Source organism: Salvia hispanica, chromosome 1 (genome assembly GCF_029641045.1).
Source record: "Salvia hispanica isolate PSC_SH4W2 chromosome 1, Shi_PSC_v1, whole genome shotgun sequence".
In the NCBI taxonomy this organism is placed as follows: domain Eukaryota; kingdom Viridiplantae; phylum Streptophyta; class Magnoliopsida; order Lamiales; family Lamiaceae; genus Salvia; species Salvia hispanica.
Window position 1 is genome coordinate 54,006,624 of NC_142692.1, and position 21,072 is coordinate 54,027,695.

At 36.2% G+C, this 21,072-nt stretch overlaps 3 protein-coding genes across 3 annotated transcripts; all 3 read left to right on the forward strand.

Moving 5' to 3' along the window:
• The first annotated feature begins 364 nt into the window (after positions 1–364).
• LOC125222588 (uncharacterized) lies at positions 365–6,176 on the forward strand. Its single transcript, XM_048125288.2, has 9 exons — positions 365–781; positions 845–909; positions 1,375–1,489; positions 1,662–1,785; positions 2,126–2,206; positions 2,493–2,834; positions 2,934–3,100; positions 3,510–4,342; positions 4,528–6,176. Exons 1-9 carry the CDS (start codon positions 450–452, stop codon positions 5,955–5,957), a joined length of 3,489 nt encoding a protein of 1,162 aa, XP_047981245.1. The 5' UTR covers positions 365–449; the 3' UTR covers positions 5,958–6,176.
• A 1,558-nt stretch (positions 6,177–7,734) lies between these two features.
• On the forward strand, positions 7,735–10,123 carry LOC125218830 (antitermination NusB domain-containing protein). Its single transcript, XM_048120607.2, has 7 exons — positions 7,735–8,024; positions 8,101–8,177; positions 8,246–8,380; positions 8,584–8,638; positions 8,738–8,825; positions 9,408–9,506; positions 9,835–10,123. The coding sequence occupies exons 1-7, from the start codon at positions 7,795–7,797 to the stop codon at positions 9,958–9,960; spliced, it is 810 nt and encodes a 269-aa protein (XP_047976564.1). The 5' UTR covers positions 7,735–7,794; the 3' UTR covers positions 9,961–10,123.
• A 5,687-nt stretch (positions 10,124–15,810) lies between these two features.
• Positions 15,811–16,377, forward strand: LOC148934152 (putative cysteine protease RD21C). The gene has a single exon (XM_089062210.1). It carries the CDS (start codon positions 15,811–15,813, stop codon positions 16,375–16,377), a length of 567 nt encoding a protein of 188 aa, XP_088918336.1.
• Positions 16,378–21,072: the final 4,695 nt, after the last annotated feature.

A 21,072-nucleotide genomic window follows, 5' to 3' on the forward strand; every position in this document is an offset into this window, starting at 1 on the left:
AAAGTTATGATTAAGAATTATTAAATAATTAAAAATTGCTTAAGTTGGTCAAAATTGTGATTAAAATGGTTGACCGTTAAATATTAACAGAAATGTTGACGGGGGATCAAAATGATCAAATTTCCATATGTTCAGGACCAAAAAATCCAAAATATAAAGTTTATGACTAAAATAATATATGTTCAGGTCCAATTTTGACCATTTACTCAAAAAGAAAATTCTTGCTTTGTTGTGAAACGAAGGAGTAGAAGTGAAATCATATCGAATTTTAAATTTTGCTATGATGTGATTTTGGGACAGAGGATCCTATCCCAGTCAATGGTATGGCTGAGCTGACTGACTTCATCTGCGTCTGCTTTAATGATTTACCAACACTAATTTGCTTATTGAAAACCTTATTGTTTAAACTACTCTGTTTCACTTTTAACTTTTAACCCAAACCCAACCCAATGGAGGAATACCCGGAGGAGCTGCGTACGCCGCCGGTAGCTCTCACCTGTCTCGTCGGCTGCCCGGAGGTCCATCCCCTTATTACGGCGCATCTCCACTCCCAGCAGCCCCCAATCAACGCCATCGCATTGCCCGATTTCTCCAACATCTCCGTCATCCCTCCCAAGAAGCCCCCCACAGACACTCCCTCCGCCGGCATTATCAAGCGTGATTGGCTCTCCAAGCACCGCACTAGGATTCCCGCCGTCCTCGCTGCCATTTTCACCTCGCGCGATCTCTCCGCCGATCCCGCTCACTGGCTTCAACTCTGCTCCCACCTCGACAACCTCAAGTAAATCAATTCCCCTCGATTTTTCTAATTGCTGCCGTCAAATTGCTGCTGCTTCCTTTGCAGGGCTTCGATTCGCGGGAGGAACATCAAATTGGTGCTGCTGATTCTCACTAATTGGGATAATAAAGGTCAATCGATCAGCTCGACTACATTTTTTGATGTTGGATTAATTAATTTTTTATGTAGAGTCAGTAAGCTATTTTTCTGCTGCAAGCTTTGGATAATTTGGACAATGTCTTCTGTATATAGAATAGACAAGAAAAGGAAGTCTTTTGGAGTATTGATTCACATAATTTCGATAATATCTACTGAATTATACTACAGTATGTGTTAATGAACAGCTGAGAATCAATTATGTTTTGCACTAGCTGTTTTGTTTATTACTCGGTCTCTGATTCTTATAACTTCTTGCAAAATGCTGCATACAAAAATATACTTCAGTATTAGATGCTTTGGTCTTTTCATCTTTCTCCTTTTCTTTTGTGTGGAATGTAGAGATGGGATGTAACTTATTGAATCTGTCTTCTGGTCTTTTTTGTATTAGCACTGGAAATATTGACAATTTACTTATCATCTCTAAAATTCCTTTGCAGATGATACAAATGAAGAGCGTATACTTGCCTTGAGAAAACGCGCAGAAGTAGATTTGAAAAATCTTATCATATTTGTACCAGATCACGAGGAGGAGCTTCAGAAATCCCTTAACAGGCAGGTCCCTATCGAAGTCTTTGGTTTGAAAAGCATAATCTTTCATAAGTTTATGTTCTATTTGAAACCTTTGGAATGCAAGACATAGGGAATTGTATGTGCTTGAACCAAGTTGTGGTTTTCTCTGCAAATAGCTCAGATTTGTGAAGCGTAATTAGCTACATCTTTTCAGGGTGTGGACAGTGTTTGGAGAACTGGCAGCCACATATTATAGGGATGAAGGTCGAAGAGTACGATCGCGTCTAGAAAAGAAAAATTACACCTCAATAGAGCTATATATTCGGTACTGTTTCAAGGTATGACACTTCTGTCATTGTGGTGCTTTTTAATCTATTTCAAGAGCTATATAGGATCCCATGCCGTACAGCAGTTACTGAGATCATCTGAATTTATGATTTCTCATAATATATTTTCTTTTGAACTTTGAAGTGTGTATTTGGGAATATCCGCCATTATTTTCCTTGTATACATGTTTGTTTTCAGTACTTTATTCAACTAACCATGCTTTAGTCATTGTAAGAATATTGAATAGAGTCTTTATGCTATTTTCCTTGTCTTTTATTTGATATTTCTACATATCCTGATAAAATGTTATGTTCCTCTTTCTTATGCAATTTAAACCTTATCTACTGCTAGGTTGCTATATATGCAGAATTTAGGAGAGACTGGCTCGAAGCTCTCAAGTTCTATGAGGATGCATATCACGGACTGCGAGAGGTATCTCTTCAATCCTATTCGTGGCAGCAGTGTCAAGTTTGATTTGTATCGAAATTTAACTTTTACTTTCTATCCAAAGTAAATTATTGTTGTCTGGGAAGCATATACTGAATTGCTCAAACCACGAAAGATTCATGACTTCATGTCATCTTTTAGACCAGATAAATTATGTGTATGATAACCTTAAGGTTGTTTCTGTATCTGATTTCTTCATGCAGTTTTTCTCCAAAAATTTGTTTATGTTCTAATTATTTATTGATTGCTATATATATTTATTTTTGCTCAGATGGTTGGAACATCAACTAGAATGCCTCCAATCCAACGCCTGGTTGAAATCAAGGCGGTTGCTGAACAACTCCATTTTAAAATGTCAACATTATTGCTGCACGGTGGAAAAGTTCTTGAAGCAATTATGTGGTTTCGCCAGCACACTGCTAATTATAGGAAACTTGTAGGATCGCCAGAAGTTATATTTCTTCATTGGGAATGGTTAAGCAGACAATATATGGTATTTGCTCAACTGTTGGAGACAAGCTCACCCAATGATGCTCTATATGTTCCAAGTACGGCCTCTGTTCCGGAAGAAAAACCAACTGAATGGGAATTTTATCCTGCTTACTACTATCAGGTCACTCCAAATATGTACTTAATTAATGATTAGTTTTCACTTCGGAATTCAAGTCAGTTGGCGTCTAACTGTCAATTAATTTATATCTCCTTTTCACAGTTGGCAGCTACCTACATGAAGGAAAAGAATACATGTCTGGAATTTGCACTGTCTATGTCCGTAGATGTTGGTCCAATTGATGGTAGTGCAGAGTCTGTGGTGGCTTCTGCGTATCTTGGTCAGTATTCCAGGTTGCTTGAGCATGAAGATACTTTCATAATGCAACCGTGAGTTTATACTGGCTAAGCAAACTATTTATCTCTCTATATCCTAGAACATGTCTGAGATTCTTGTATAGTACTCTCCCTCCATTTCTTAAAAATAAGAACTTTTGAAACAACATGGGTAATGCAAAATTGGTAAAGTAAGAGTGAGGAAGAGAAAAAATGGGTAAAGCAAGAGAGAGGAAGAGAAAAGGTAGTCGAATTAGTGTTAGTGGATTGTGGGTCCACATTATTAGTGGTATAACTTGTAAATAAATTGATGTATAGGGGGTAATACGTGGTTTAGAATTTTCTAAAATGGAAAGTTTCTATTTTAAGAGACGGTCTAGAAAGGAAAACGTTTCTATTTTTAAGAAACGGAGGGAGTATAATTTGTACTTGAAGTATAATCTCTGAATCATTTTGAATGCAGTCTAACAGATGAGGAATATACCCGTTATGCACTTGCAGAAGGGAAAAGATTCCAGGATTCCTTTGAAATTATTGCCCTTCTAAAGAAATCATTTGAAGCATACAGTAGTTCAAAAGCTGAAAGAGCAGCTGCTTATTGTGGACTACAGATGGCTAGAGAATACTTTTGTCTAAATGACTTTAGTAATGCCAAGCAAATGTTTGACAGTGTAGCGAATCTTTACCGACGAGAAGGCTGGCTACTGTCATTGTGGGAAGTCTTGGGGTACTTACAAGAGTGCTCAAAGGGTATGAGTTCAGCCAAAGACTTCATAGAATATTCACTTGAAATGGCGTCTCTGCCTGAAACAACCAGTTCTGTAGAGTCGTTCGCTAATAGCTGGGGTCCAGCAGGGCCCGCAACTCATTCCGAGAGAGAAAAAATACACAAGGAAGCATTTGAGGTTTCCAGAGGGGAGTTAAAACTTAATTCCGATGAACAGAATAGTGCCTTTAAAGTGAATACTGATAATCCACTTTATCTTGAGATTGATCTTATTAGTCCACTAAGGGCGACTTTCATAGCTCTAGTCGCGTTTCATCAGCCAACGGTTAAGCCAGGTGCTCCATCTCTCATCACTATATCACTTCGATCCCAATTGCCGATAAATGTTGAGATTGATCAGTTGGAAGTGCAATTCAATCAATCAGCGTGTAACTTTATTATATCAAATGGTCAGAAGCCACAGACAGGTTCAATTTCCAATATACAACCAGGTCACAGGGTTGAGACAGCTCCTGATCTGGTGCTTGCTGCAAACAAATGGCTACGACTGACCTATGAGATAAAATCTGGTAAGTTGATAAGACATTCTGTGTGCTCCACAATATTATTCTCTAAAGTGGCGTAATAATTTTCCTGCTTGATTCTCTAAAGTGGCGTAATAATTTTCCTGCTTGATTTTGATGTTTCTGTCCTGTGCCACTTTGATATTACTACTTCGTGCTGCTAAACTAGATTATATCGTGATTTAATGCAGATCTGAGTGGAAAACTTGAATGTATATATGTAATTGCTAGAATAGGACCAAACTTCACAATTTGCTGCAGAGCTGAAAGTCCTGCCTCGATGAATGATTCGCCACTTTGGAAATTTGAGAATCTACTGGAAACTATTCCCATCAAGGATCCAGGTCTGGCATCATCTGGACAGAAGGCTATACAAGTTGAAGAACCAGACCCACAAGTGGATTTGATTTTGGGTTCTTCTGGCCCTGCATTGGTTGGAGAAAGCTTTATTTTGCCTGTGATAGTTTCCTCCAAAGGACATGCAGTGCATTCAGGTGAATTAAAAATTAATCTTGTAGATACAAGAGGAGGTGGTCTTCTTAGTCCGAGGGAAGAAGAACCATTCTCATCTGACAATCTCCATGTTGAGCTTGTTGATATGTCGTGCGATACACCTGGCGATAAGTCTGAAGCTCCTCCCGACAATATACATAAAATTCAACCATCTTTTGGATTGATTTCTGTGCCATCCCTAGACGTGGGGGAGTCATGGTCGTGCAAACTGAAAATTAAGTGGAATCGTCCTAAGCCTATTATGCTTTATGTCTCATTGGGCTACTCTCCTCAGAGTGATGAACCTAGTTTGCAGAAAGTGCATGTCCATAAAAACTTGCAGATTGAAGGGAAAACTGCTGTAGCAATCAACCATTGGTATATGCTTCCTTTTAGGCAGGATCCTCTTTTGCTATCGAAGCTCAAGTCAGTTTCGGAAACTGATCAAGCACCTTGCCTTGCTTTGAATGAAAAGACAATGCTTATAATCAGTGTCAAGAATTGCTCAGAGGTTCCCCTGAAATTGTTATCTATGTCTATTGAGACGGAAGAGAAAAGCAGTGCTTGCACTATACAACCTCAGCAGGAAGAGTTCCGGGAAGCCATTGTCAATATGCCAGGGGAAGAGTTCAAGAAGGTTTTCACTATCTTTCCCAAAGTGAACTCTAGTAAGCTGAAGATTGGGACTGTGAGTCTGAGATGGGAAAGAGGAGAACAACCCCATTCTAACACCACTGCATCTCAAGTTATGAAACATAGACTCCCTGATGTGAGTGTGGAACTACCTCTGTTGGTTGTGAGTTCAGAATGTCCACCTCATGCATTTCTTGGAAGCCCTTTTCTATATTCTGTCAAGATACTCAATCAGACAGAGATGCTTCAAGAGATCAAATGCTCGATATCTGATTCACAGAGCTTCGTCCTATCCGGGCCCCACAGTGACACAATGCTTGTCCTGCCCCGGTCAGCTCAGGTTCTTGCGTACATGCTTGTTCCGTTGGGATTAGGATCGCTTCAGCTCCCTAGAGTTTCTGTGACCTCGGTGAGGTATTCTGCTGGTTTACAACCATCCACTGCGTCATCGCTTGTCTTCGTCTACCCAGCCAAGCCTCATATCGGTGATACTTGAACCCAGTGGTGTCTTCAACTCCTATTGTAACACCAACCATGAAATCCCATTCCTCATCTTCATATCATGCTCTTGTGCAGTTAAAATATCATTTGATTTGTAAGCATTATTGTCGTGTATTCAACTCAGATGTGACTAGAGAAGTTAATATCGCTAAAAGAAGTAATGTATACAATACAGAGACCACAATATGATTTTTAAAGCTGCTTCACGTTTCAACTAGTAATCATTATAAAGATGATACTTTGTAATTTATTACTATCATATATTCATTGAATGAAGTTAAATACTACACCAATACGTAGAATATGATGTGATTTATTATAAGGTAAAAAGAGTAACACAAAATAATTAACGAATTAATTCAATATATTTTACAAAATTCTTCATCACAATTATGTAATTTACTCATTATAAATATAACGGTCATAAATATAGTTATTAACAATTCAGAAAATGTAAAATATAATGTGATTTATTATCAATTAAATCATAATTTTTGGTTAACTTCTGGTCATTCCACAACTTACAAAGTTAGCTAATTAAATCACAACTTATCATACTTTCGCAATTGTTCCATAACGTAAAATTTTCGGCAATTACGTGGCATTATTTAGTGACATGACATTTATATGGCGTTATTTAATGACATGACATTATGATGTGATATACCTCCTTCCATCAACGAGGCCTCCTTCCATCAACGAGGTGTATTACAGATTATAAGAAACGACGTCGCTATTCATTCTCAACAATTTTGCCCTAATTCTCGTCGAATATCTTCATTCTCACACAGTCCAGTCCTAATTCTCTTAAATAAACGACGTTGTGTCCACATTGGAAAACACTAGCATCCACATTACCAAATAATCGCCGAAAATTTTAAGTTATTAGACAATTGCGAAAGAATGATAAGTTATGATTTAATTGGCTAACTTTATAAGTTATAGGATTGACAACAGGGGCAGATCTACACTTATAGAAAGAGGGGCAATTGCCCCACCTCATATTTTCATATCCATGTATATATTATATTTTACCATTTTTATTTCTTCCAATTTCTCACTAATTGCCCCTCCTCAGATTTTTAAGATTTTCTCATCTATAAATTTGCCCCTATAAATTTATGGCTTTGCTCCTGATTGACAAGGAGTCTATCAAAAGTTGTGATTTAATTAAAAATTTTTCCTTTATCATAAAATTCAAATAATCAATGAAAATAAAAAAAAATAAAAAAAATAAGTAAGGAAACAGGTGGCCTAAAAATAGGGCCCAAAATAACCACACATATTATCAATCTCTATCTTTACTCCTAGTTATGATTTCTATTATCAAATTCTCTCAATTTTGTGCTACACACATTTCTTAGCTGACATGAGATTTTAGAAATTATTGGCGAATGTATTTAATTGGAGAGAGAAAGTATGAGTGTAAGTATTAAAATAGAGAGGCAAAGAAAGATGGATATTTAAATAGGAATAAGAAAAAATGATTGAGTATATTAATTGAAGAGAGAAAGTTAAAAAAAATGTGTAATCTTAATTGAGACAAACTAAAAAAAACGTGTCATATTAAGTGGACGGAGGAAGTAGTATATATTGACTAAAGGGATATACTTACTATTTATATAAAATGAAATTATAAATAAGATTTAGTATATAAACTGAATTGTGGCACATAACAAGTTCTACGGCATTGATTGAATTTTGATACAGTCATACACACAATCATGGATATTAAAAAAAAAAAAAGGTGAAAAAAATAGAAAAAACATACTAGGAGTACTACCTTATCTAAATTGATTCCTTGCAATTGCATTGTTGAAGCAGATATCGTGATGGAAGCAGGGTATATTCTGAGCTCCTCCTTCAACCCTCCTAAAACCCTCTTCTCTTCCATTTCCAAATTCTCATCTCCTCACGCCCGTCGCGACCTGCCGCTGCTTCCCCGCGCCGCCACTATCCCTCTCACTATTCACAATCCAATTGCCACCTCCGCTTCCAACTACCCCAGAATCGACAAAAGTGGCAAATTCTGCAGCCCCAGAGCTGCCCGCGAGCTCGCTCTGTAACAATTCCTTACACTCTCTCACTTAATATGCATATATGCGCTCTTTCTTGCCCTCAATTTCTATTTCTTTCAGGATGACTCTCTACGCCGCTTGCTTAGAGGGCTCCGACCCCGTCCGCCTCTTGGACAAACGCCTCAATGCCAGAAAAGGTTTTTCTTCTCCTAATTCTTTCTTTTTTTTCTATTCTAAATTTGTAATCTGAATTTTTCCGTTTCAGAAATTGGGTATGAATTTGATAGGGCTTGCTTGATGGAATATGATCACATGACCTTTGGAGGGCCTCCCATTGCCACTCAAACTATTGAAGAAGCCGATCAGCTTTTGAAAATTTATCAAAAGGAGTCTCACATCGGTAATTAAATGTAGAGGCAGGGGAAGTTGATTTTTCATACCCTCTGTTTCGAACATGAAAATATTTGTATCTAGATTGTCAGATTACCATATGTTTTCATTGTTCTACCTTACTAGCTTCTGCCAAGCCAGTCTTCATCTGTGATAATGAGTACTTAATAGGTTCTGTATTTTTTATGAGGACCAAATTTTAACTGTTTGCAGAAGCCGAAGTTCTTTCTGCACCTCCAAACTTAGTCTACAGCAAATTAATTTTACTGTAAGCAACACTATCATAGGCTAAGCTTTCATTGTTCATGTCCTGTCACATAATTAGAACAATTCCCCAAGCTTGGTATAACACTCTCTCTGAATGCAGTTTTGCACGGAAACTTTTGACAGCAGTTTCTGACAATTGGGACAATAGTGTGCTTGCGATTGATAAAGTTGCACCCGAAAGCTGGAAGGTGTGATTGGCTATTGTATGCTATATGTATTCCTTCGTACCTTTTACCATTTATTTGCTGTATCAAAAATATTGTTCTTGAGATGGCCAGCACCAACTCTATTTTGTCTGGATGAATGACACTTGTGTGTGTATGTGCTGTGTATTCCTCTTGGATATAAGGAATGTTGCAACTATCATCTTAGCCTTCAACGTTTTTTGATAATGTAAAAGGTTAAAGCAAGTTTCTAGACCATCCAAGGCGAAATGCCTGAGATTACAGTGGCGGTAGAATGTATGTGCCTAATTTAGTTGTTAGTCCGTTTCAGAATGGAGGAAACTAATATACATTGGACTGATCTGTCCTTAGTAATTCATGATTAAGAGTTGTCTGTTACAATGCATCCACATTACCAAGATTAGTGTAAGGGTTTTCACTCTTAGAAATACACTAATTGCTCTTACTGTTTAGTTTATCAGTACTTGTTCACTGTTTCAATTCTGGTTATTTCAGTCTTCATTTGTTTATTTATGCTATTCTTTTAGATCATAACAAACTAGTACTGATATGTTTAGTGATGCCATTTTGTTATTTTTTATACAGAATGAACCAGCTACTCGAATCCTTGAGTTTTCTGTACTGCACTTAGCAATGTCAGAGATAGCAGTTCTTGGGACAAGGCACCAAATAGTCATAAATGAGGTTGGTTATTCATTTCATATCTCGCGAGCTTCTCAGGAAACAACCAAATGTACTCGGAGTACTTTTTTCAAGGGAAAATTTTTTTAGAGGCTTGTTTTCTCCACTCGGAAAACTTTTGACATTTTGCAAGGTCGATTATAGTTTATGTGTAGCATTTCTTTTTGGAAATGAATTGATGTTTGGAAAGTTTGAGTGAACAGTTTTTCGTAAGCTTATTATATTCAAGTCATCTTCTTGGAGGCACTCAATCCATCAGACACTCGAGATATTTTATCTTGATTAACTTGAAATGAAGTGTTAACCCACAATATATGTGGCATTTTTACAGGCTGTTGACCTTGCAAAGAGGTTCTGTGACGGGGCAGCCCCTCGTGTAATAAACGGATGTCTTAGGACATTTTTGAAGGAGTTGAAGGAAAATGGCCAGGATCAGCCTCAAAATGTTTCAGTGTAAGTGAATGTATGAATAGTTGAGGTTGTAGGTTGGATATTGTTTGTGAGTGAAAACAATTTTGAGCTTCATTCTAGCAATGTATAGTAGTCCCACTCATGGCATATCATTTGGACTATGTTGGTTCTGTTATGAAGATGCAATATCAAATTAAGTTTCATTGGCAGTTTGGGTCAGTATTGGGCAGTGTTTTCCAGTTACATGATTGATTATGCTTTATCCACAAAGCTATAGGCACCATGGACACTGACTTAAATGTGCCATCGTGAACATGAGCGTTAAGAGGGTGTTTGACTAAGCTTCTAAAACAACTTAAGTTGTTTAATACTCCCTCCCACATTTATGCACTCTTTCCTTTTTTGTCTGTCCCACAAGAGTATGCACTTTTTAATTTTGAAAACTTTTTTTTCTCTATTGAGGTGAGATTCATTCTCCACTAATAATATTTTAATTACAATACTTTTTTTTATCTCTTACTTTAAAACTTGTACCCAACTAAAACTGTATACTTTTGTGGGATGGAGGGAGTGAGTACTTACTTCATTCTTTCCATAAAAATAGAGTGTTTGGGAATGATATGAGTTAATTTGAAATTAGCTAGTAGGAGAGACGTAGAAAGAGAAAGTGGTTGATGTATTGTTACAGGAGAAATGGGTTAAGCACCTTATTAGAATGAAAAACTACCAAAAATGAAACGGAACTAATTTTAGAGGACGAACCAAAATAGCAAAAGTGAAAGATTTTTTTGGGACTGAGGGGGTAATCCATTAGCTCTTCAACGTTTGGCAAAATAAATTTTTAAACAATTTATAAAGTTGTAATAAGAGATATTGGTTTTAAAAGTCATAAACCTTCGGTGAATTTTGATATTTTCTACCAATTTTGAAAGTAGTTTGAAAAATCACATACATTGAAAGTGTATTATTTTCCCTGCCCAACCAACATGTATTAATTTTTGGCAGATTTTAATCTTACGTGGCAAGTAATGATATCCATGTGGCTTAGTCTAAATAATATTCTCTCCGTCACACAAGAATATATGCATTCCATTTTTAGAAAGATATATCAATTTAATAATATAGGTCTCACTATCCACTATCACTACTTTAACTATCATTCTCCTCCTCTTTTACCAATTTTGTCTTAATTCCCGTGTCATACCCATTGCCCATATTTTATGGGATGGAGGGAGTACATGAAAAGATGTTGGTTCGACGCAGTAATTCTTGATTTTGACGTTGAATAATATGTACTCCCAAATAGGATAAAATATACCTTGTGAATCTGTCGAATTTAAAGAATGACATGGCCCGTTGTGGGAAATAGACACCAATCATAAAATTTACTCCCTTCGTCCTATAATAGATAGCATACTTGGGGAATGTCAGAGATTTTAGGAGATGTTGTTTTGTGTGACAGGTGGAGAGAGAAAATAGTGTATTTATATTAAAGGAAAGTGTAACTATTTCGGAACGGCGAGAGTATTATTTTTAAAACTAAAAGCATCCCCATCCGTGCTCTTAGCTAGGGGTGTGCATTCGGGTTTCGGTTTGGTTTTTCGCCCAAATCGAACCGAACCCGAAAAATCGAATTTAGGCTTAAATTGAAACCGAATTGAACCGAAAAATCGAAAAACCGAAAACTAAAAAACCGAAAACCGAACTTAAAAAACCGAACCAAACCAAAAAAACAGAAATTTCAAAATAAAACCGAAAAACCGAAAAAAATAGTATATTCTAATATATCTAATTTATTTTATTTTATATATACTAATAGAATATAAATATATATAATATAAAATTAATATAATATATATAATATAAAAATATATTAGAAGAATATATATTATATATATGATATAATATACTATATTAAAATATATAATAATATATTTAAAATATAATTCGATTTTTCAGTTTTTTGGTTTTTTTTTTTCGCCCAAACCGAACCGAACCGAAATTTTTATATTTTTAAAATCGAACCAAACCGATAAATCGAAAAAACCGAACCGAATTTCAAAATTTTGGTTTGGTTCAGTTCGGATATTCGGTTTTCGGTTATTTTCCTCACCCCTACTCTTAGCTAAGAGCACGGAAGTGGGCCCGGATCCACTTTTACTCCTTGTCATTAGCTAAGAGCACAACACCCACATCCGTGCTCTTAGCTAAGGACAAGTTCAAGGGTCCTACCATTCTATTATTCAATTTAAATACTTCAATTACTAAAAACATTTCTACATTATAAAAATACATTAAAAAATAAAAATTACATAATTAAAATCTTAAAAAATAAAAATACATAATTAAAATCTTAGAAAATAAAAAATAGTACATAATTAAAATCCTACAAATTAAAAATTACACACATGGAAGACTAGTCCTCTATCCCCAATTGCCTCTTGAGACCCCGGATCATTTGCTCATGTGTTGCAAGTTGCTCCAGAGTCATCTTAGACGTATCGTTCAAATAGAGTTGGCCCAAGAGGGTCCACAACGTGTTGTTCGGGGGTGGAGGAGGCACAAAGGGAGCGGGAGCGGGAGTGGTGGCGGGGGCGGATGGAGTCGAGGCGCGACGGCGGGTGGCCGTCGCCTTCTTCCTTCCTTGCGGTCGGAGGGAACTGCTCGGGCCAGCGTCGGGGCTACCCAAGTTAGTTCCGACAAGCTGGGTAGCCACATCATCAGAGGCGCCGTCGGATAGGGCTACCGACCTCGACCGTTTGCTGGAGGAGCTGGAGGAGGATGCTACTACGCCGCCCTTATACTTCGGATGTAGGCGCCCCTCCTGCCAACAATCGAGGTACTTGAACGCTTTGAACTCCATGTGTTGGTAGGTCGCCAAGGCGGCAGTGATGATGTCGAGTTTGCTCGTGCCGCTCCCTCGCCGACCGCTCTTCCCGGAGGTAATACCCCTGGAACTTCCCGATTGTCTCGTTGCATCTGTAGATGCAATTGCGCACCATACTATCATTGCGATAGATGGTTCCCCCCGGGCGGGTTTCATTGTAAAGACGAGTGATGCGCCACCAATACGTTTCCCCAGTTTGGTTCGTGTCAGTCTCCGAATCTTCGGAGACTGCCAAGTAGGCTTTGAACATCGCCATCATCTCACCCGGAGTGTACGGGGTGCGAGTGCCACGAATAGGATGAGTAGGAGTAGGAATAGAAGTAGGAGTAGAGCTGCTGCTCCCTCCCGATCCGGGTTCGGGTACCCACCCGAACCCGGAGGCATTTTGGTCGTGCACCGGGTAAGGACGGTAGCCACCTGGAGCTTGCGAACCTTGGGTTTAAGGAGGGGCCGTAAATTGCGTTTCCGGACTAGGGAATGAGTCGGAGTCGAACCAATCGTGGTTCCAACCGCGATTGCCAGAGGGGTGATCGCCGGAGCCGGACATTGTGTAGTGTGGTGGGAATTTAGATGAGAGAATATGAGAAAAAAAGATGAGAGAATGTAGATGATAGAATAGATGAGAATGTGATTTTTTTTGTGTTGAAATGGGGGTATTTATAGATGAAAATGTGAATTTTGGGAAAAAAAATTGAAAAAAAAAATTAAAAGTGGGTAGAAAATGGATATAATTTTTTGGGAAGTGAGAAAATATTTTTTTATTTAAAAACATTTTTTTGAATAAATTTCGAATTTTTTTAAAAAATAAAAATGAAAAATCAAATTTGCCAACGGCTATGCCGTTGGCCAATCAGACGCCGCCACGTAGGGCTGCTCAGCAGCACGGACGTACTCTTAGCTAAGAGCAACGCCGTGCTGCTGGCACGGACGGACGAGATGCGGCCGCGGACGGACGCCGCCTGCTCAGCGGCACAGACGGACGGACAGCGGTAAGAGCACCGCTGCGGATGCTCTAATACACCTTAAAATAATAAATTACTATAAGTTGCTCCATCAAAATTCGTAATTACAAGCTATAATGCAGCCCGCAATCCGTCGACTGGCCCAAATAGCCCGCCAATTAGTAAAGTTAGGGCTGAAAATTTCTAGTCCGATAAAATTACAGCCCGTTTAGCCAGCACCAAATTAACCTGCAATCCGCTAGAGTCAGACCCAAAAGGGCTGGCTCGAAAACCCGAAAAATCTACATTACTCTTTTTGTTTAACTCCTAATTCAACACTTTATTGATTATTTTATAATATACAGATAACTAAAAAAATAACTTTCAATTTATATTAAATAAATTATATACTACATTTTTAATAATGTAATAATAAATAAATAAATTGGAAACTTCAAATTGACTAAGAAAAATGTTAAAATTTTCTAAAATATGCTTTAAAATTTCTTGGTATTTATGTTTTATTTTGCACAAATCTCAAATATTAGTATTTGATCAGGTTTATGTTTGAGTTTAAGCATATATCTCAAATTTATCATAATTAAATATTTTATATTTTATATATATATATATATATATATAAAACTTATTTTTATCATTATTTATTGAAATGATCACATGTTAGTTTCATCGGTAGCAACCCGATTAATCCGTTGGGCTTGCCCGAAACTCGATGTTTTAGGGTTAGGGTTGAACTTTCATAACCCAAAAAAAATTACAATCTGATTAGTCACACCTGATTGACCCGCAACCCGAGTAGGGTTGGCCCGAAACCCGCTAGGCCGACCAATTGACATCCCTACCTCAGTTCCTTGTTAATAGAGACGCTTCTTTTCGACACAAAGATTTGGATAGTGAATAAAGTAAGAAAGAGTAAAGTAAGAGAGATGATTACTTTTTGTCAAAAATAAAACTGACTCAATTATTTTGGAACTTCCCAAAATAGAAAAATGACTCAGTTAACATGAAACAAAGGGAGTAGTAATTTAAAACATATAGTACAATGCAAAAAAATATGTAGTGAATCAATAATCTAAACAAATTCCTTTACAGCATTATTTATGATTTTAGACTCATCACGCATATCAAAAGAACAAACTATGTCAAAAAATTGCCCGAGCAATGATAGATTTATCTAAGTTACTTTGATTATGTTGTCATTAGACTTTTGTGGTAGATCCACTCCATCTCGAATACGAGCATTCGACGTCTTGACCACACAATTGTTGAAAATACTAATAATAATAGTTAGGTTGTGATTTATAGCTAGGTTAAGGCAGATTAGTCGGAGTTAATCCATTTATACAATCTATTTCGTAGAACTGACACTATTGGAGAAGGAATTGAGTGATTTTAATCCAAAAAAAATTGTGGGTTAACAAACCAAATCTACTTTGAAATCATCATCCGGATAACACGATACAATTACATCAACACCCTTCATCTGTTCTTCGATTTAGCATGATGCAACAAAATTGATAATGGTGAAGACACTGTCTAAACAGGCTCAGAGTTAATGTGGAGCGACCGATGGCATAAGAGAAGGCCGATTAGGTATTCCCACTAAAGGACTGCCAAACATTGAACCCAATTCCTCAAAGAGCATAACACAAAGGGGTTGTGTCATTGTGTAGATACAACGGGTTGGTTAGCACATCGGTGGGTAGATGCAAGTTGGCTCAAGTTACCGGGCATTGTTTTCCACTTTGAAATTGATTGTTAATAAACTCACCGATTTGGTGAATTATGCCAAACACAACTATGTAATCTTGTGTTGTGTGATTGTGAGGCCTAGTTGCCAAGATGATTTTGCTTTGCATACACTGTCAATTTGAATCATACATAACATTGTAAAATTTAGGGCAATTTTACTTATTGTACAAGAAAAAATCCGAACTAACTAGGTTTTTGTACAACAGAGTGTTATTCAGAATATCTCTTGGGGACAATATCATTAGCTCATGGAAGGTCATCTACTGTCGGATCTACCCAAGAATTTCTGGATTACATGCATCAATTCAATCGACCAACAACAGTTGATCCGGGTCCATATACAGTTCCAGACGAAGGGTTTTCTAGCTCCCTCAACAGGGCATCTACGTATGTAGAAGAGCTTGGACTATCTCCTGCACGAATTTACCCCTGGGTGGGTTCTGTAACTACTTCTAGACGTATAGATGAAGATGAAAATGGGTTTTGGGATCGTGTAGTTTCTGTGAATGGACATGACATACCACAGAATGACAAAATCAGTATAACTGGCTTTAGAGAGCTATTCAGCAAAGAAGAAATTGAACGAACACTCCGTGAACAGCCAGTGACCGGTGTCTTTTATGCTCCAGTAAGGACCTTTATAAATTGGCATAGTAAGGAAATTTTGAAAAGATGCAGAACTACTAGTGAGTTACGTCACGCTATAACCATCGTTGGTTATGGACGTGAAGGCAACAACAATTACTATATATGCCAGAGCACGTTCGGTGTAGAATGGAGGCATAAAGGCTACTTCAAAATGCTACAACACCTCATTGGAGATCACTTTATCCCGGTCGGCACTAGAAGTCCTGGGAATTGATGGTGTGATGTGAAGTTACTTATCTTGTATCTTGTTGGGGTTTGATGGTGATATATTAGAAACTTTTTTTTGTCTTTTGTTGATGATATATCATAAAGTTGTTTTTGTTTAATGCATTCACCCTAGAGATGAAGTTATAATTATGAACTTTTTTATGCAGTAGTTGAAGTTGTTAAGCCAAAAAAAAAGTAGTGTATAACTAGTATCTCAAGTTCAATGTTACTTGTATATATTTAAAAATAAATAATCATTGAGATCTCATACTTGGTTTAACTAGCAATATAAATACTTGTCTCTACACGATCCAATATGGTATTATACCACACCTGGTGTCATCATTCATCCAAGATAGGACACAGCTTTCATAAACTCATACTCCACATTTCATAGTTTAGAGGTTAATAGTATTTAGCATGGTTTATTTGGTTTCAAGGCTAATTTTTCTTTTACTTTTGTTCTAAATTCTATCAATTGTTGATTGTTGTTATCACTTTGTTGAGTTTTTGGAAGGAAAAATATTTTAAACATATGGTTTCAATCAGTCTATATCACCAATCTATTGTGGTTGAAAGAGTTTCACGTGCATACCTTTCATGTCCGAATCGAAGTCATATAGAACAAGTTATGATCATTTTACGAAATTTGCCAAATGCTACGAGAGACCCACACAACCCTTGTGTTTTCACCACTTAATGTAGTGCCTATGGCCCGTTTGCTGGAGGCTTGAATTACTTTTCCCATCCACTTATTAGTCGAATATTAAATATGTGCTGAAATCAAAATTTAAAATGGGATCAAATAGCCCGTTGATCATGGGAACCTTCAATGTCAACGAAAACTTCAAAAGGTTTTACACCTCTTTCTTGCCTATTTTTAATTCAAATTCCTCTATGACATAGTTGAAATGCCATTGCAGAATGCCGATGACATAGAGAATGACAGAATAGTCACATCTGAATAGTCATACTCCCTTCGTCCCTGAAAATTTGTCACTTATTTCCATTTTCGCCCGTCCCTAAAAATTTGTCACCTTTTACTTTTACTTTTTTTGGTAGTAGACCCACATTCCACTAACTCATTCTCACTCACATTTTATTATGAAATTAATATATAAAAATAGGACTCATATCCTACTAAAATTTTCAACTCACTTTTATTACATTTCTTAAAACTCGTGCCGAGTCAAATGGTGACAAATTATGGAGGATGGAGGGAGTTACATGGTCCCTCGAGAAACTTTCCTTGGCCATTGGGAAAATGAGGAGATGGAGGATTGCTTATCGGTTTTTTAAGCAAACTTTCTTCAAGTACGATGTGGTGTTCGGTTAGATATCTGTTAGCTTGAGTTGATTGGATAAACTTATTTTTTTTTATATTACCAGAGTTGAAAATGTCGTTGTTATTACACACTCTCCCATTAGTTTCCAATATCTCTCAATGAAGAGTCACTCCTCACATTCACTTTCCATTTTCAACTCTCTATCCTTGTCTTTGGCTTTTGAAATACCGATCTCATATTCTATTTTTTCAGAACTCGCCTTCCCTTTTCTCTCGAATATGACATCCGACAATGGTGTCTTGGAAGATAGTGAGGCAGTGAAGAGATATCGGATCTTATTCTGCCCGATGTTCACAACCTTTATTGTAGCATCTTTTGCTTCTTTTTCGAGAGTGGTGACCCATTTCATGCAACCACGTTGAATGCAAGAATATTTTAAGATTGTTGGTAATTACAAATATTGGGAACTTTTTTTTCGTATGATATCCACTCTAGTCAAGCTTCAAAGCCATAGTCTCATAATTAAACAAAAATTTTAGATTGAGAAAAAATTGTTTGGTACTTTTATGTGCAAAAATAGATCTAACCAAGATCTCCAATGGTATATAGTTTCTCGGTCATCGGTTAATTTAACAGATAACCAACATTAACGGTGTTTTGGGTCGGTACTGGTTTTGTATTTTGAGTAAAGTCAATTATTGGTTGGTTATCCGTTACAATATAAAATTGTCGGTTAGTACTGATAACCGCAATTAGATTAAATTTATTTTTCAATTTTAATTTTCAATTACTAAGAGTTATATAGTTAATAGAAAATTATGTTTTTTTAAAAAATCAAGCACTTAATTTTTTATTTTTTTTAAAACTTTTGTTGGATGAAGTATGACCATCATGAATTAGTTTGAATTTTAAAAAAGAAATTGTTAGATGAAGTATGACAATCATGAATTTTGCAAATTCAGTTTGAATTTCAATTATTAGGTGAAAACTTGGTCAATTCATTTTGTTTTAATATGTGATTAATTTTGTTTTGATTGTTCAGTTAGATGTTTCCTCTTATTTTATAAATATAATTCAATTACTAGTATGATTTATTATTTTCTATTTACATATTTATAGTCTCATCCATATTCTATGTTCTATTTTCTCTGTAACATAGTTTAGCTATCTGGAGATTATAGGCTTACCTATTTAAAGGCTTTCACAAACTTATAAATTCTTAAGACATTGCAACTTATACTCTCTCATTCCCTGTAAAATAGACCAGTTCTATTTAAGGAAAAATTAATCTCTATTGAGGCGGGATCTCATTCTCTATTAACAATACTCTAATTATTTTACTTTTTATCTCTCAATTATTTTATCAATTGGGCATTCAAATTCGTACCGTTTCTAATATTGGCTATTTTGAAGGGACGGATGTAGTATATTATAAAAATATATAATAAAGTCCAACAACTTAGAAACTCTTAAAAATAAACTTAGCCAAATGTTCCCAAATTTTCTTTGCTGTGATGAATTTAAGATGTTAACTAAAAATTGTTAACTCAGACTAAGTACCAACTACTTCTCCCCTATAATAAAAATAATACAAAATTTTTAGAACTCTCGAGTTTATGCGCTATTTATGTTTTGTTTTCTAAATTTTTTGTGTTATTTTATTATAATGGAGAAATAGTTACTTTAATATTGTTTACGATGTGAATATAAATCTTGTTGATTCAATAATCTCAAGGCTTAGTGTTATGATTCAATGCTGATTCAGTATGAATATTTTATTAAAATATGCAATAGATCCAACAAAGACCAACAAGAAATAGAATAATAAAAGTAGTGAATAATAAGAAGATGATGATGAATGTGTTATGATTAAGGTTAATGAACAAATAAGACAATCCAATGAGAAAAACCCCTAGTAAGAGTATTTAGATTAGGGAACTAAATAAGAGAAGATAAAATCAAGTCTTGTTCAAATTCACTATCCCACACAAAATGCCCGGTCCGGTGATTACTCCTTGTGCTATTGCCCGAGTCGGGCGAACTCTCTGGAATCTCCAAAGAAACACACGGTCGAGCATTTACCATTTTTTTGTTCGTCCGGGCCGGGCAAGCTCTCTGGACTCTTTCGCCAAAACTTCAAAAACGTTCGGTCGGGCATTGACTGATTCTTGCTTCGCCCAGTTCGGGCGATTCCTCTGTCTCCTCCATCCAAGAGGCTTTAAGCACCATCTTCTGTCTTTGGTTGTACGCCACTTGAGCACTTTCTTCGAGGTCTATCCTGCGAATTAATGCGCTTAGTGCTTCATGCATTTTCTTTGTCACGACTCTTATCATTGGACGGTATATGTCCTTGATTGGGTTGGACACATAATGTGTGATGGACGGATCCAAATCAAATAGAAATGGTTTAACTTTAGAATTATTGATATGTAAACAATTTGTAAATAAATGATGATACTAAGAGTATCATTGTAAAAGTTTATTAATGTGATAAAAAAGGAATATATATGTTCTTATGTAATGCATAAGAAAAGATTATACTTTTATTGCAAAACACATTCTTAAATCCTTATACTTTTAATTGTTTATTTCAATAGATTCTTATACAACTTTTTCGATTTTGTAAGTCTTTGTACTTTTATATTTGATATATTCCAATCCTTATATTGACGAAACTTTTAATTTTTCCGTTATAAAATAACACATCATAGGTTAATTATTTAAATATATTCCACCTAATATCCTAGTTGGAAATTATGAACATAACATGAACTTAAAAAAAAAGATAAAAATAAAAACAAAAAAAAACTAAAGAATTTCAAATTGCTAAAAGAAATATGTTGTTTGATTATTTGAAGTTCGAATATTAATTTATATTTGGTTCCAATGACGTATTTGGGAGTCGACAAAGCCAGCGGCGCAGGTGACGAGGACGGAGAAGCCTTGGGGCAATGACGGATGTAGGTGGGGTCGGGCGGTCCCCACCGCCGTCCGATGAGGCTGCCGAGAAACTTCATTTTTTTTTACCTCCGACCTGTGCAGCAGCATCTCCGAACCCACACGGCAGACCTCCACCAAGTAACAGAAACGATGAATCAGTTGAAATAATAAGGAGAGATTGGGGATGAGGGAGACAGACAGTAAAAATAGAACCAAAAATAGAGGAAACGATTCCACTTCTTTTATTTTCAATTATTTTAATAATTAAATTAGATGAAAGGGCATCACGGCCATTTATTAAAATATAAAATTAGTCGGTCATATTGATGGCTTAATTAATTAAATTACTTATGTTATAGATTAAGTCATCATAATCATTACAGAATATAGTATATGTTATCAACCATAATTTCATTCTATTTTTATTTCATTTATTAGGTTTTAAAATTAGTGATAAATTATAAAGTGATTATTAT

Coding starts and splice junctions, on each gene's coding strand:
- LOC125222588 (XM_048125288.2), top strand. CDS start 450: ATGGAGGAATACCCGGAGGAGCTGCGTACGCCGCCGGTAGCTCTCACC. Junction 782..844: donor TCCCACCTCGACAACCTCAA/GTAAATCAATTC, acceptor CTTCCTTTGCAG/GGCTTCGATTCGCGGGAGGA. Junction 2,835..2,933: donor ATCCTGCTTACTACTATCAG/GTCACTCCAAAT, acceptor TCCTTTTCACAG/TTGGCAGCTACCTACATGAA.
- LOC125218830 (XM_048120607.2), top strand. CDS start 7,795: ATGGAAGCAGGGTATATTCTGAGCTCCTCCTTCAACCCTCCTAAAACC. Junction 8,178..8,245: donor ACGCCTCAATGCCAGAAAAG/GTTTTTCTTCTC, acceptor TTTCCGTTTCAG/AAATTGGGTATGAATTTGAT. Junction 8,826..9,407: donor TTGCACCCGAAAGCTGGAAG/GTGTGATTGGCT, acceptor TTTTTTATACAG/AATGAACCAGCTACTCGAAT.
- LOC148934152 (XM_089062210.1), top strand. CDS start 15,811: ATGCATCAATTCAATCGACCAACAACAGTTGATCCGGGTCCATATACA.